The sequence below is a fragment of the Peromyscus californicus genome, unplaced genomic scaffold, assembly GCF_007827085.1.
Source record: "Peromyscus californicus insignis strain IS unplaced genomic scaffold, ASM782708v3 Scaffold_4__1_contigs__length_199733344, whole genome shotgun sequence".
Lineage (NCBI taxonomy): Eukaryota > Metazoa > Chordata > Mammalia > Rodentia > Cricetidae > Peromyscus > Peromyscus californicus.
Window position 1 is genome coordinate 97,826,717 of NW_026294562.1, and position 14,931 is coordinate 97,841,647.

The window sequence follows — 14,931 nt, forward strand, 5'->3', positions numbered from 1 at the left end:
AGATGGCTTATTCAAATTAGAATAATTTGAGAAATATTTCCTTATAAAGAGATAGGGACAATGGCGGCGAAGTAGTCAGTTCAGAGATTCTAAGTGATTGCCCACTTACCTTACTGTAGGTAATTACTGTAGGTAATTCCATAGTCCCTAACCCTGTAGGGACAAATGGCTGGAATCCTAATGAAAAAGTATAAAAAGGTTTACTTTGACAATGTTTTTGGTGTAAATTGTTGAATGAATGCGTACTGTCTCTTTGGATGTGAGCTGTTACATTGATGCTGCTCATTCTTGTGGAAGTTGCTCAACAAACCTGATTGTTTTCAGTGCTGAGGAAAGATTGCACTGGGCAGGTCATGAAAGCAGAATTTTACTTTTCCTTTCCTCAATGCTATTGGAGACCAAGCCTGGAAATGCTGCTTTGCTAGAATGAAAAGGGGGCATGGCCTTGGTTTGGGAGTGGGGTGATTGGATCTAAGCACTGGGATGAGGTAGTGGGAAACCCTTTGAGGACTTCAGTGGAAAGTTTGATTGATGGCGTTTGTGGCACACATTGAGTTAGTCCCAAGTTTGTAAATGGTTTTCTCTGAGGCTAGGCCATCTGTGTATGTTAATTGGCGCCTGTTGAAGTCAGTCTTCTAAGTGCCTACAGACACTGAGACTTGGGCTCTATCTTCTTCAATACCTACATTTCAGAAGATGTTCTCCAGGTCCTTGAGAAAAGCATGACATGATTTAAAGTAGATGAGACTCCAGGAGAAGGTTTATAGGCATTTTAAAGGAAAGCATTTTCAATAACAATTTTCTGAAACAAATGCTGTGAGAAATGGAGATTAAGGCCTATAGCCAGGAAGAAACATTGTTTAAAGTTTAGTCAAACTCAGTCTAGTCATTGGCTGTGCAGTTGTTTTCCTTTCTAGTAGATTTTCTTGGGATATGGCTGTATTCCTTTGTAGCCAGAAGTTTCTCTGGTCCCCCGCCCCCTCAGCCCCATGGTCCCACCTGGCCCCGTGGTGTCACAACCACTTATAAAATAATCACTCAGAGGTTTAATATTAATTGCAAATTATATGGCCTATGGGTCAGGCTTCTTACTAGCTAGCTCTTATAACTTAACTCAACCCATAACTATTACTCTATGTATCACCACGTGTTCCTTGGCTTTATCTGCATCCCATTACATGTTGCTCCTTGGATGGTAGGTTGGCGTCTCCCCTGACTCTGCCCTTCTCTCTGTGTCTCAGCTTGGATTTCCCACCTGGCTGTAAGCTTTCTTGCCATAGGCCCAAACAGCTTTATTTATTATCCAAGGAGTAACACATATTCACAGCATACAGAAAGACATCCCACAGCATGCCTCTGATGTAACTTGCCGGGGAGAGGTGGAGTATGCTAATGGCTTGAAATATGTTTGAGCTTCATACTTCATAGGGAATGATAGTTTATAACTTTCTAAGTCCATGCCCTGTCTCCCTGCTCAATCTCCAATATTTTAGGACCCATTATTAATCTGAGAGTTATGTGTGGTAGGACAGAGCTGCGAGATTTTTCTGCTGTGCTGCCTCATTAATTACTAGGCTGGCATTCTCACTCTCACTGCTTCTCTTACTATTAGACGTTCAGTGTTGGTTTTGTAGGACTTCAGGATGCAAGAATTGTGGAGTCATGGAGATATCCATTCAAAGAAAGGCCTGACAGACTAGATAGTATGTAGAATGGTCAGAATCCCTATAGTAGGCCATGAAAGGACAATGCACACAACTGTGAAAGTAAAATTAGAGCTAGAATGAGGACCCCTGGCAGTTAGAGATGACAAGAACATGGAAGATATGATGAGTAAAGAAAGTTACCCAATAAACAGAACTAGCCCAAGAGACATGCCATTTGGACTGTACCAAGGACAACCATATGAATGAAGAAGCTATCTCAGCCCTTTGGAGTTTACATTACAGCACTCACTATGTGCCCTTGATGATGGACATGGAGTTTCAAGTTCATGCTTGTCCTCCTGGGTTTTGATCTTGCTTGGGTACCATTTCTTTTTGTGCCCATATTACTCCTTTTGAATGAGAATGTTTGTTTTATATCATTATATTTTGGAAGTGATTAACTGTCTGATTTTTTTTTGCAGGGGAGGGGAATGCTCAAGGTAGGAGTCTGTCTTGAGTCTCAAAGGGGACTTTGAACTTTGGACTTTTGAGAAGTGTTGAAACAGTGATACTTCAGGAAATCACAGAAGTAGATGCATTTTGTATTAGAAGATGGACAAGATGGCAAGGAGTAGAATGTTATAGTTAAGATATGAAGATTCTTCCCAAAAGGACTATGTGTTGAAGGCATGGTCCCCAGCTAGTGGAAATATTGTGAAAGGTAATTGGCTTATGAAAGCACTAGCATCATCAACAAATTAATCCATTGATGAGTTCATAGGTACATAAGCTCTTAGGAAGTGGGGCCTAGTTAGAGGATGTAGGTTACTAGGAGCATGGATTTGATGGGTCTTGTCTATAAACCTTTCCTACTCTTTCTGTAGTTTCTGACTTCCATGAAGTGAGCAACACATGCCTCTCTGCCCTGATGTCTCTTCCTTGCCACAGAAATAAAAGCAATGGAGCTAGCTGAGCATGGCCTGAAAATATAAGTCCCATTTTTTTCTTCTTTAAGTTGTTTTTCTCCAATGTTTTGTTACAATGATGGAACATGACTAACATAGTCTTAGTATGATTGAAAAATGTCAGATAAACACACAGGGTCAAATTTTGCTTTATCCAGAGAAGGATGACTATGTCATCTAACTGACCATGCCAAAGGAAAGATGATTTAACTGCTTGAGAGTCAATAGTCTAAAGTTCTCATACTTGGGCTTCTAAATTTACTGGCATAATTGGTCTTACCCTGAAGTCTATCACAATGCCATGCTATTGTGTCAGGAAATCTCCTAATGCACACACATTGTCTTGATGCAATATTTCATATTTGTTAATACATACTTGGACATTGAAATAGGAAACAAACAAATTTGTTCTATTCGTCTTTGCTCTACTCAAGCATCACTTGTCTTGTGGTGTGATTCTGGTTTAGAGCCTCTGTTGTTCTTTGTGTTGCCAATGAACTGTAAGACTCCGTAACGATTTTTATATTTCACTAGAGAAGTTCGAATCAATTTGAATGTTTTATTTTTTAAAAATATTTTTGCTTTATTCTTTGTAGAGCTCTAAGGCAAATTAATTCAAGAATTTGTGAACTGAAAAAGTAACCCCTGTCAAACTCTTACTAAAAAGTTGTCTAGGGTGGCTGCTTGTAGAGGATTTAAGAAGTACTATATTTTTCATCAGATAGGAAAATTGTTGCTGACTTCTTTGTTTTCTTCAAGAATTGAGGAACCTATTGTCTTGGGACCAGAGACCATGGCTATGTCCAGATTTTCACTTTTCTAAGTTATCTTTAAATTTTTGTTCTGTAAGGTTACATTCGGCAAAAGACGCTGTAGAAATTGAACCATTTCATCTTCACAAAAGAAAGAGAAAATTCAGTTTTTCACAGAAATATTTTTCTATCTTAAATGTGAACAATCACAAAAAATTCTGGGCTTTGCTGTTTTCTGAAGGGAAATAGAGGAGCAGTGGATCTTGGGGAGAGAGGATGTGGGAGGGAACTAGGAGGAGTGGAGGAAGGGGAGGATGCTGTTGGGATGTTTGTATAAGAGAAGAATAGATAAAAATAAAAAAAGAAAAAGATCTTCTGGTTTCTCTTCAGTATAGACTTGCCTTGAAGAATATGTTATTACTTTGGTTTTTGATTTGTGAGGTGCATGGACAGTGATAATTTCCTTGAGATTTTATTTTACTGTTTAGAAGGGTTTCTTAGTCTCAGTGTTTGTCATTTGATTAAACATGGCTTTGTACACTTTTCAAATGCTCCTCCCCAAATATCTACAAGAGCATGAAATAGGATCTGTACCTCAGTCATAGGATCTGAATATATATATATATATATATATATATATATATATATATATATATATATATATATATATATTCATACTCCTGATTGACTGGAGGATACTTGTGTAAGTAAATTTGTTGCAACTCTGTGGGTTTGGTCCCGGATATCAGCACTGAAACGTGAGTTTTGCAACTCTGGGGAAAGGTGTCCTGGCTACCTGGGGAGTCAGGCAACACCTAGAGCTGCTTAGGAGAGCTCTGACAGCTGAAGCTGCAAGGAGACAGTTCAGCCCTAGAGGGTGATGTATCCCGGACACCTCAAGCTGCTCAGAACAACAGCTTTGCCCTGAAGGTGTCCCAGACACCTGGGGAGCTGTTTAGCACAGCTTTGATGGCTGAAACTGCAAAGCAGCAGCCCAACCCTGGAAGGGAGATTTTTCTGACTTCTTGGGAAAGTCAGGCCTGGAACTGCTTCAGCAGGGAAGGTTATCCTGACTATTAGGGAAAGTCAGGGTATACCTGATGTGATGGGGGATGGTCTCCCTGCAGAATATAGCAATCCTGCTCCTTTCCTGGAGACCCACTACAACTAAGCCCCATTTAAGGGGGCTTCCTAGCAGAACGCTGCTTCTCTGGCCTAAGATGTTGCTTCTTTTGCTTTACTCTGCAAAAGGGGGAACCTCTGCAGAAATGTAGCAATCTCCTCTGGTTCCAGAGAAAAGTGTTGCTTTTTCAGCTCTCTCTTGCTCTATCCACTGAGGGACGTCTCAGCAAATATCTTCTGTTTAGTTCTTCCTTGCTCTGCTCTTTCAGCTCTCCTTTGTTTTGTCCACTGAAGGATGTCTCAGCAAGGATCTTCTCTATGCCAGTAAATGAATATCTTCACACCCAAAACTCTTTTGAGAAAGATATTTATTTGGGTAGGAGGAGTCCAGGAGAGTAGCTGCCTCTACCAGGGTGGAGAGAATAGCCCCCCCCCCCTTTTTTTTTTTTTGCCTAACAGACCAGTCAGGGTAGTTTACATAGGATGTCTTGGGGGTGGAGTCAACCAGGGGTTGACTTGGGCCCCAGGGCTCTGTGACTCATTGGTTTCACAAGTCAGTTGGCCAGGGGCAGAGATGGCTCTGATCTGACTGAGCCAAACTATGTTTCTTTCTGCCCTGATCTGAGCCATCTTTCCCTAGTTCTGGGCTCCAGGGTCAGGGTGGGTTTCTCTAGCCAGCCCCTTTTCCCTACAACTTGGACTTGATCACTTTCTGTTCCTCAGTGAAACTGTAGTCACAGACATCTTCCTCTTCTTTTTAAAAAATATTTTTTAGATTAGTTTATTTTATTATGTTTTGTATATGAGTGTTTTTGCCTGTATGTATTTCTGTGTACCAAATGCATGCTCGAGGAGCCCAGAAGAGGGCATCAGATCCCCTGGGACAGCAGTTAGACAGTTGTGAGCCACTATGTGGGTTCTGGGAATCAAACCCTGGTCCTCTACAAGAGCAACAAGTGCTTTTAACTTCTGAGACATCTCTCTAGCTTCCACCTTCCTCTTCTTGATGGTTGTAGAACTGCGTATTCTGTTGCTGGCATTCATATCTACTGCCATGCTCTAAATGTAATTTTACTAAAAGTAATATATAATTTTAACTTGCTTTACTATCCTAGCTTCCTTTTTAAAATTAGTAATGAGGTGAATGGAGAGAAAGGGTTAAGAGCAGAGACTCTGGAGACTATCTGAGTTCAAATCTCATGTTGTAACTTTTTAGTTAACCTTGGTAAAGTTTCTCTATTCATTTTCCACATCTGCAGAACTTACAAAGAACTATACTTGTACCAGAGGATGTCACAGGAAGTGAGAACATTACGAAAAGCTTCCAGCAGTACTTTGCACATGCATTGTACTATCCAAAGTAGACGAGTTTGAGTCAATACCCCTGGAAATTGGGAGAAATGGAATTTTTAACCCGGTATTTTGGGCTCAAAGTCTATGCTTTCTTTTTCTGCAATACTGCATTTGGTGTTCTGTCATCTATAGTGAGTTTTACTTCCTAGACACAAACTCACTCAAGCCCAGCACCCTCTGGAAGCCAACCCTCAGCTCCTGTGTCCTAAGGGCATATACCATGGGGTTGAGAGATGGGGGAATGACAATATGCAGCACATTGAGGAGAACAGGGATGAGGGGAACCTTTCTTTTTGCTAGGTGAGTGACAGATACTAAAATAATAGCTGTGTAGTAGAACAGAATGAGGATGAGGTGGGAGCTGCAGGTACTGAGGGCCTTAGATATTGCTTCAGTGGAATTCAGCCTCAGCACTGTGCGAATAATCAATGCATAGGAAGTAAAGACAAGAATCATGTCACTTCCAACCATAAGCCAGGCCAAAGCTAACTGGTAGAACCTGTTAACAGTAATATCATCACAGGCCAGACTAGTGACCCCCAAGTTAGAGCACAAGCAGTGATCAATTTCATTCCTGGAGCAATATTGTCTCTGTGAAGCTAGTATAGGCACTGGGATGGTTAGCAGGCCATTCCTGAGAAGCATGGATAGTGTGGCTTTGATTACAAAAGCTTCAGTGACTATGGAAGGATACTGAAGGGGATAACAAATGGCTACATATCTATCCACTGCCATGCATAGAAAGATGCCTGACTCCATGCACATAAAAGAATGGATTGCATAGATCTGAGCAAAACACTCAGGGAGGCTGATGGCCTTGGCATCAAACCACAGGATGGCCAGGATCTTGGGCATGCTGGTGGTAGCCAAGCCAATATCTACTACAGCTAAGATACCAAGAAACTGATACATTGGCTGATGCAGGCTAGGCTCATGGTAGATGGTGATCAAGATGAGGAGATTAGCACCAAGAGCTACAAGGTAAAGCAGAGCCATGGGCAAGGAGAACCAGTGCTGCCACTCATGAATGCCTGGGAATCCCAGAAGGATGAACTCAGACACTTGAAACTCTGAGCTGTTGGTTGCATGCAGGGTGGTACCCATATCATGGGATGTCTTGTTCTCAGCATCTGCCTGTAGATTAAGGGGAAACAGAAAAAAACTATGATTATCTAGGCTGAAGGAAGAGGAATAGGTCTCACCAATAATGTGGTCTTTTGAACATACTAAATTCTCAATGAGCCTTTTAGAAAAATTCTAGACAAGTGCAAAAGAACACAAACGTTGATTATTTTGGTTATCTTTTCCCCAATTTCTGTTTGGTGTTTTTAATGTGCTGTGAAATATCCACTTAATTTGCTATATATAAACTTTAAAACATTTATATTTATATTCCATTATCCAAACAAGAAACAATCATAGAATATTATTCTTTCCTTAAAAATTTTTACCAATATTTGTTTCTGAATGTCTATTAATTTTTAATGATTGACTTTTTGGTTTATATCATAATTAATTTACATGGAATTGATTTTGCTATTAATGAGAGATATATAAACAAACTGATTTTGAGTAGTTAAGCATAGGTTCTGCTTCTCTCATCAAGTGATTATTATGCTTATTTTATCATAGTCTTCACTATATGACACTTCGCTATGACACACATAGACACTCATATGTGTACACATGTACATACACAGAGTACAATTCTATCCCAGGAATCTAACGTTTCTATTTTTGGTTATTTTTGTGTAAATACCAGTAAGTTTAATACACACAAAGCTTCCTTCCTTTCACTATTCTCTTCAATTTTAATTCCCACTGATGCCTTAATTTTCTAGATTAACTTCAGAATTTCTGTGTTATTTATAAAATAGCACTGTTTTGTTTGGGATTATATATGGATAAGTTTTCGGATAAAAGAGGAACTTTTGCATCACATCTTTTCATTCACAAACATGGATGATTTTTTCCTTTATATCTTTTAAAATTCTTATTAAAATTTTTGTTGGGAGGCTGGAGAGATAGCTCTGTGGGTAAGAGTGCTTGCTGATCTTCTAAGGACTGGAGTTTGGTCTACAGCACTTATACATATCAGGGGCTCACAAAGACCTGTAATTCCAGCTTCAGGGGATTTGACACCTTTTTCTGGCCTCTGAGAGTACCCACACACACATTTGTACATACACACATGCATACACATAGGCAATAAAACAACAAATAAACCGTTAGAATGTTGCCCTGTGATGTTCTTACAATATTAATATTTTGATCTTTTAAATAAAATATAATATTTACATAATATTGATTCTCTATATTATGTATTTAAATATATACATATACATATTATATATTTATATATGTTTTTTTCTGGCATATGATCATCTGTGGAGTTTACCCTTATTATCCTTATTTCTTCTTGTTTTCATTAACTTTAATAGGCTCATGCTGTTTCTATTTTGTGTTCAGTTGTTTACTTTTTTGAGATAGAGTCTCATATAACCCAAGTTGGCCTCAAATTGGCTCTGTATCCAAAGACAGTTTTAAACTCCTAATCCTCCTGCCTCCACCTCTCAAGCGCTGGGATTCTAGCCATTGGCTATCTCCTTCAGGATCCATAGACACTAAAGCTTCTGTGCTCATTTTGTGCTTTCTTTAAAAGTTTTATGATTTAAAAATGTTGTATTGTATCAAGTACACAATTACTGATGTTTAAAAATACCGTATATTTATTATTGTACACATTGTAGTTTTATTTTTGTCTTCTATACCATCCATTTTGCTAAAGTATTGTTAATGTCTATAGTTTCTCATTGGTACTGTTTTTTTAATCATTCAAAATTGTATCCATTCTTAAACTATTGATTTAAGTTATCCCATTGACAACAAGACAGTCCTATAGCATAATATTAATGGATACAGAGTGCAGAAAGAAAATAAAAAAGAGCAAAGAGTTTGATTTTCAAAGATATATACTTCCATATATAACACAAAGTAAGCAGTATTCAGCATGAATGAGCAATCACTAACACCATGCTTGTGGTGCCAGAGGTTTACCTACTTACAAAGTGTATCTGCAATATATACATGAAAACCATTTTTTTTTTGTTATTCTTGAAGCATGTACTCTGAAAAGCCACATAGTATATAAAAGATTTCTACTTTTTAAGTATTTTCTGTGCCATGGTGGTGGCTGAAAGCATTCACACAGATCCCAAACTACAGATGCAGTCCACAGGAAGGCCACTGTGAAGAAAGGGTGGTGTTGCTGTGTCAGTGTCCTGCCACTTAACCTTGATTCTGGGGTCAAGAACATGATGAAATGGATGGAACTAGAAAATATCATCCTGAGTGAGGTAACCCAGACTCAGAAGGACAAACACAGTATGTACTCATTCATAAGTGGATACTAGTTGTGAGGGAAGGGATGGCCAGACTGCAACTCACAGCTCCAGAGAGGCTAGCTAACAGGGAAAGACTGTAGGAGGGACACATGGATGGTCCAGAAGGAGAAGTGGATGATATCTACATGAGCGGACTGGGAGTGGGGGTGGTGGTGGCAGAGGGGAGAAGTGGGGAATGAGAACATAGGGAAATGGTAGGGTCGAGCTGGAACAGGGACAGAGCAGGAAGGCAGGGAGGGAGATACCATGATAGATGAGGACATCATGGGAATAGGAAGAGGCAGGGTACCGGAGAGGCTCTCAGGAATCCACAAAGATGACCCCACCTTGGAGTCATGCTGGCAGTGGTTCAGAGGGTGCCTGGACTGATCTACTCTGGTGAGCAGTCTAGTGAATACCCTAACTGTCATCATAGAGCCTTTGTCCAGTGACTAATGGAGGCAGATGCAGAGATCCATGGCCAGGCGCCAGGCTGAGCTCTGGGAACCCAATCGATGGGAGAAAGAAGGGATTCTGCAGGCAGGGAACGTCAAGATCATGATAGGAAGAGGTGCAGAGATGACCGACCATACTAGTGGAAGCCCATGAACTGTAGACTAGTAGCTGTGGAGCCCCCATGGGACTGGACTAGGTCCTCTGGATACGGAAGACAGTTGTTTGGCTTGAACTGTTTGGGGGGCACCCAGGCATGGGGCTTGGAATCCATCCCTGGTGCATGGGCAGGCTTTTGGGAGCCTGATGCCTGCGGTGTGACACCTTGTGCAGCCTTGGTGCAGTGGGGAGAGGCTTGGACCTGCCTAGGCTCAGTGTGTTGGGCTCTGCTGATTCCTAAAAGGAGACCTTGATTTGGGGGATGTGGGGATGTGGGGTGGCTTGGGAGGGAGGGCTGGGGGTGGAAGGAGGGAGGAGGTGGGATCTGTGGGTGGTATGTAGAGTGAGTAGAAAATTTCTTAATAAAGAAAAATGGAAAAAAAAAGATAAAACTCCTCAATGGAAAATTCCTAAGAATTTACCTTCATCAACTAGGCTGCACTTCCTCATAATTCTAATAGTCCATCCAATTACAACTGTACCAATGTATTAATCCATTGACAAAGTCCAAATGATCATCTTATCATCTTCCAAAGTCCCCACCTTTGAACACTGTATATTGAGGCTATGTCAAGGCTTTAACACACTAGCTTTGGAGGGAACATTTCATATGCAGCTCAGCAATTAACTTTTAAAGTATTTATTGTCTTTTTATAAATCGGTACTTTTTTTTTTAAACATTTTTAAAGATAGAACAAAAAGTTACATGAAAACAGTACCTTTTCTCTTTCTAAATATTTTTGCTGTGGGATGTTCTGTATGTTAAATGTGTTGCTCTGATTGGTTAATAAATAAAACACTGATTGGCCAGTAGCCAGGCAGGAAGTATAGGCGGGACAAGGAGAGAGGAGAATTCTGGGAAGTGGAAGGCTGAGGGAGAAACACTGCCAGCCACCGCCATGAAAAGCGAGATGTAAGGTACTGGTAAGCCACAAGCCACATGGCAACTTATAGACTAATAGAAATTTAAGATAGAAGAACTAGATAACAAGAAACCTGCTGCAGCCATACAGTTTGTAAGTAATATAAGTCTCTGTGTGTTTACTTGGTTGGGTCTGAGCGGCTGTGGGACTGGTGGGTGAGAGAGATTTGTCCTGACTGTGGGCCAGGCAAGACCAGGAAAACTCCAGCTACAAATTTTTATCCCTTACTTTCTGTTTCCTGTCTCAATGAAATGGTTAGAAGCTTATGGATAGAATATCAGTGTAAAACAATGCCGATATGATCACATGTAAATCAACTTTTTAATTTATATTAATGGGAATTCAGTTTGGATGTACGTTAAAAACTATATCTTTTATTTTTATCTTTGACATTGTATATCCTTTGTCATATAATAAAACAGTCTTTGGAGTTTATCGTTACTGTTCTGGGGAAACTGGATGTAGACTATTACTTCAAGTCCCCTGGTCTATCACTCACTGATCAGCTTAGACTGTCGCCTCATTTCTCTCTTGCTTCCTGATCACAGATCCCAACCCCTACCTAAGCGAAGATCTGAGAGAAGGGAAATATTGAAGATGATGACTTTTAAAAAGAAAAGGAAAGAAAGCCAACTGTGGAAGCCAGAGATGAGATTTGTAGTCAGAGACCAGGACAGAACTCCAGGATAGAGACTCTATCACCTCACTTCTCACTCAGATCAGGACTGAATTATAGGGCTGGAACCCTCCTTTCACCTCCAAACAAGCAGGCCCTTCCCTGCCTCGCTTACCTCTTCAGGAGGGTGTGAAGAGGCTCCCTGTTAAAGGGTCCTGCAGCAGCTTCTGCTGTCCACACTACGGTGACCTTTGTACAGCCTATCGTCCTGAACATATCCCTCACCTCTTCCTTATATCTGGGGTCTGGGGTTTAGCATAATTCCCCAAGTTGCCTGCTTCTGTTGTGTTAACTGTTGGGCCCTCCTTACTCTATTCTCAAGAGCCCAATGCCTTAATTGTTGCCATGGGACTAAGACTCAAGAGCTCTTTGGCAAGTAGCCCTGGTCCCCGGAGCAGCCTTGCAGACCACTTTTCACTCCAGGTTCCTCGTGCATTAATTCACTCCAGTCTCATCAATCATTCCTCTAGTTATAGGAAGGTTCTGAAAGCTTTCTTCCTGTCAAGATCTTTATCTTAGTCAATATCTCTTCTAGAGACCACACTCTATTTTACTTCCTTGTATTTGTGTTCTGCAGACTTTAAATCTTGCCACCATTTACTTTTGTCTTAACCCATGTATTGTTCTTGCTAAGAACCTCAAAATGCCAAAATAATGGATATACTTTAGAACTTGATAATACTAAAATGCATGTTGATCACTTCCTTCATCTATGACTATTTTCTCTTTTAAGACAATTTTTAAATGTTGAATTAGAATAAAAAGTAATGAGATTATTTTCCCTGACAAAAGCATTAATCTGTTTTGGTAAAGGCCATTATTTGTGATAGTATACACCAACCAATTTATTTTTAAATGGAATGAATGAACTCAATGGTAGTTGGTGTGTGTGAGTTGCTGGACAAATGGCTCAGTGGTTGAGAACACTGGCTGCTCTTCTAGAGGACTAGGGTTCAATTCCCAGCATCTACATGATGGTCTACCACCATTTGCAACTTCAGTTCCAGGAGATCTGATACTCTCCATGGGCATCAGACACATACTTAAGTGGTACACAGACATACATATAGGCAAAACATTCATATACAAATAAAAATACATAGATCTTTAAAAATGTACTCAATGGATTTTTTTTATATTTTTAGTGGAATTAAATGACAACAATGTAACAGGATGGAATTATACCTATGCTTGGGTCAAAGATGATGAAATGGTGATGTTGTCTCAAATAAACTTTAAATTTACAGAATAATAAAATGAACCTGAGTAGGTCAGACTGTATTAAAAAAAAATGTATGTCCTTGGGGAGGGTTATGTTGATGCTCATCAGAATCAACACTTCTAAATTCAGAATCAACAAGTCAATACTATAACCTACTTTCTGGGGGAATCTTATAGGGTTCCTGAGATGAGTAATCAGGGGCCTAGTCTAGTGATGCTTGATGGTAAGTAAGTCTAGGTATACAGATCTAGTCCATTGACTGTTTCTGAAATTCAAAGTTGTTCTGATGATTAGCAGTGACAAGGAGAGATGTAAGACTACTGTAGGCTACTATCCAGACTACTGTGTAGCTAGTAGGTTATATGTCCCTCAATGGGTACTAATATTTCTTGACTGGAATAGGTAGATTTTCTGGATTTCAATTAGTATTTATGCCATTGGAAAAATTCAAATACCAACAGAGACCTAGCACAGAGGGGTGTGTGTGTGTGTGTGTGTGTGTGTGTGTGTGTGTGTGTGTGTGTACACGCATGCGCCGCGTGAGCATGTGTGTTGCTGGAGTGCTCTATTTCTGAGCTACATCACAGAAATTTCAAAATTTGGATACTTTGTTCAAAATTTTCATATTGAAGAACTCTTTTTATTGCATTATACCACAGAAACAACAGAAAAAAGAGTTCGCTATTTCCTGGAGTGATGGATCCCAGCTATCCAAGAGAAAGGGGGTTGTGTCTATTCAGTGGAGGCAAGTGGACTATATGCTATGTACCCATAATAGTCTTTTATGTATCTCTTAGTGCTTCCATATTAAACAGTAAAAGTTAATGGCAGAAACATAAATTTAAAAGTTGCAATTATGTAATCATAATGGCATTGTTTTACATTGATATTCTAACCATGAACTCTATTAGCAATCAGCTTAATGCATCTTGAATACAAACTTATCCATTTTGCCTTCTCTGTAAAACGCCTCTGGGCCCTTTAACTAGTATTGTTCTTTCATCTGGAACCAAGCTCAGCTTTGTCAGTATAAGGCATGAAGAGAATTTAAGTTTCCTTTTCCCGCAGGAGGTAAAATTCATAATCTGAAACCATATTTCCCACCTCTGTGGTGTGCCAGCAAAAAATTCAAAGATGTATTGAGAGAATTCCACTTTTAAAGAAAGATTTTATTTTGTGAGTTATTTGTGAGGCTCACATGGACATATCAGGTATAGAAGAGGTTTGTAAAAGCCCTGTAGACTGAAGACCCTGTCTGACTGCTCTGCTAACTTCATGTACCAGTATGTACTCTGGCTTTTGTACAACCACAGTACATGCATGTAACTTCTGTCTTTCCATTCTGCGCTCTCATTCTCTTATTTACATCATTAGGACCTCCAGCACAGTAGCCAGTGAGAGTGTTAAGAATGGCTAACAAGGAAGAAAGAAACAAACCCCCCAATTTTAGGGGGAAGTTTTCAACCTTTCACTGTCAGGTACCGAGTTAGCAACATTTATTTTCTACAGGCTCATTTTCATGTTTGTGAAGGGCCCTGATGATGTGCTCTGAGTTTACATGTTTGTTTCTGTGTTGTTGAATAAGACACATGATTTTTCTCATGTATTTTGTTCATATGTGGAATTATCTTAAATTATTTTGAATGACAAATTATCTTGTATTCTTGTTAATAAGCCTCCTTATGTACTTCTACTATGTTATTATTTTTATGTATTGCTCAATTTTATTTGCTAATTAGTTGAGAATTTTTATGTCCATGTACATGAAGGATATTGATCTAGACTTTCTTATTTTGCAATGTCTCTATTATTATCAGATTTATAGTGTCCCCATAACTTGGTCTGAGACATGTTTCCCTTTAAACTCCCATTTTCTTTTATTTTAATGTTAGTTAAATGCATTTAAAATTTTAAATTAGTTGATAGTAATTGAACAAAATAATGTATTTCTTTATGACATTTTCATTGATGTATACAGTGTATTTCAATTGTATTCAGCCCTTTACACCCTTTCTTGTCCCCTTTCTCCAATAGTCCTGTTCTAATTTCATGTATTTTTAGTTTTAAATCTATAGTTTATGTATGAAGAAGTACAGTATTTGTCTTTTCTGAATTTAGCTTATTTTGCTCAATATAATAATATTCAGACAATCTTCTGTCTTGTAGATGACGTAATTTCATTCTATATGCCTTTCATTCTTTCAGTTATTTACTCATGGGTGACACAGCAGAAATGTGTGGTATTAGCTTCAATTTATTTTTAAAAATAATTTTGAA

At 39.3% G+C, this 14,931-nt stretch overlaps 1 protein-coding gene across 1 annotated transcript; it reads right to left on the minus strand.

Moving 5' to 3' along the window:
* Window positions 1-4,919: 4,919 nt before the first annotated feature.
* Window positions 4,920-7,210, minus strand: LOC128125761 (olfactory receptor 688). The gene has a single exon (XM_052763438.1). The coding sequence runs from the start codon at window positions 6,940-6,942 to the stop codon at window positions 5,977-5,979; it is 966 nt and encodes a 321-aa protein (XP_052619398.1). The 5' UTR covers window positions 6,943-7,210; the 3' UTR covers window positions 4,920-5,976.
* Between the last annotated feature and the right edge of the window lie 7,721 nt (window positions 7,211-14,931).

Bases quoted from the DNA above. Each gene is read 5' to 3' on its own strand.
- LOC128125761 (XM_052763438.1), bottom strand. From the start codon at position 6,942: ATGGGTACCACCCTGCATGCAACCAACAGCTCAGAGTTTCAAGTGTCT.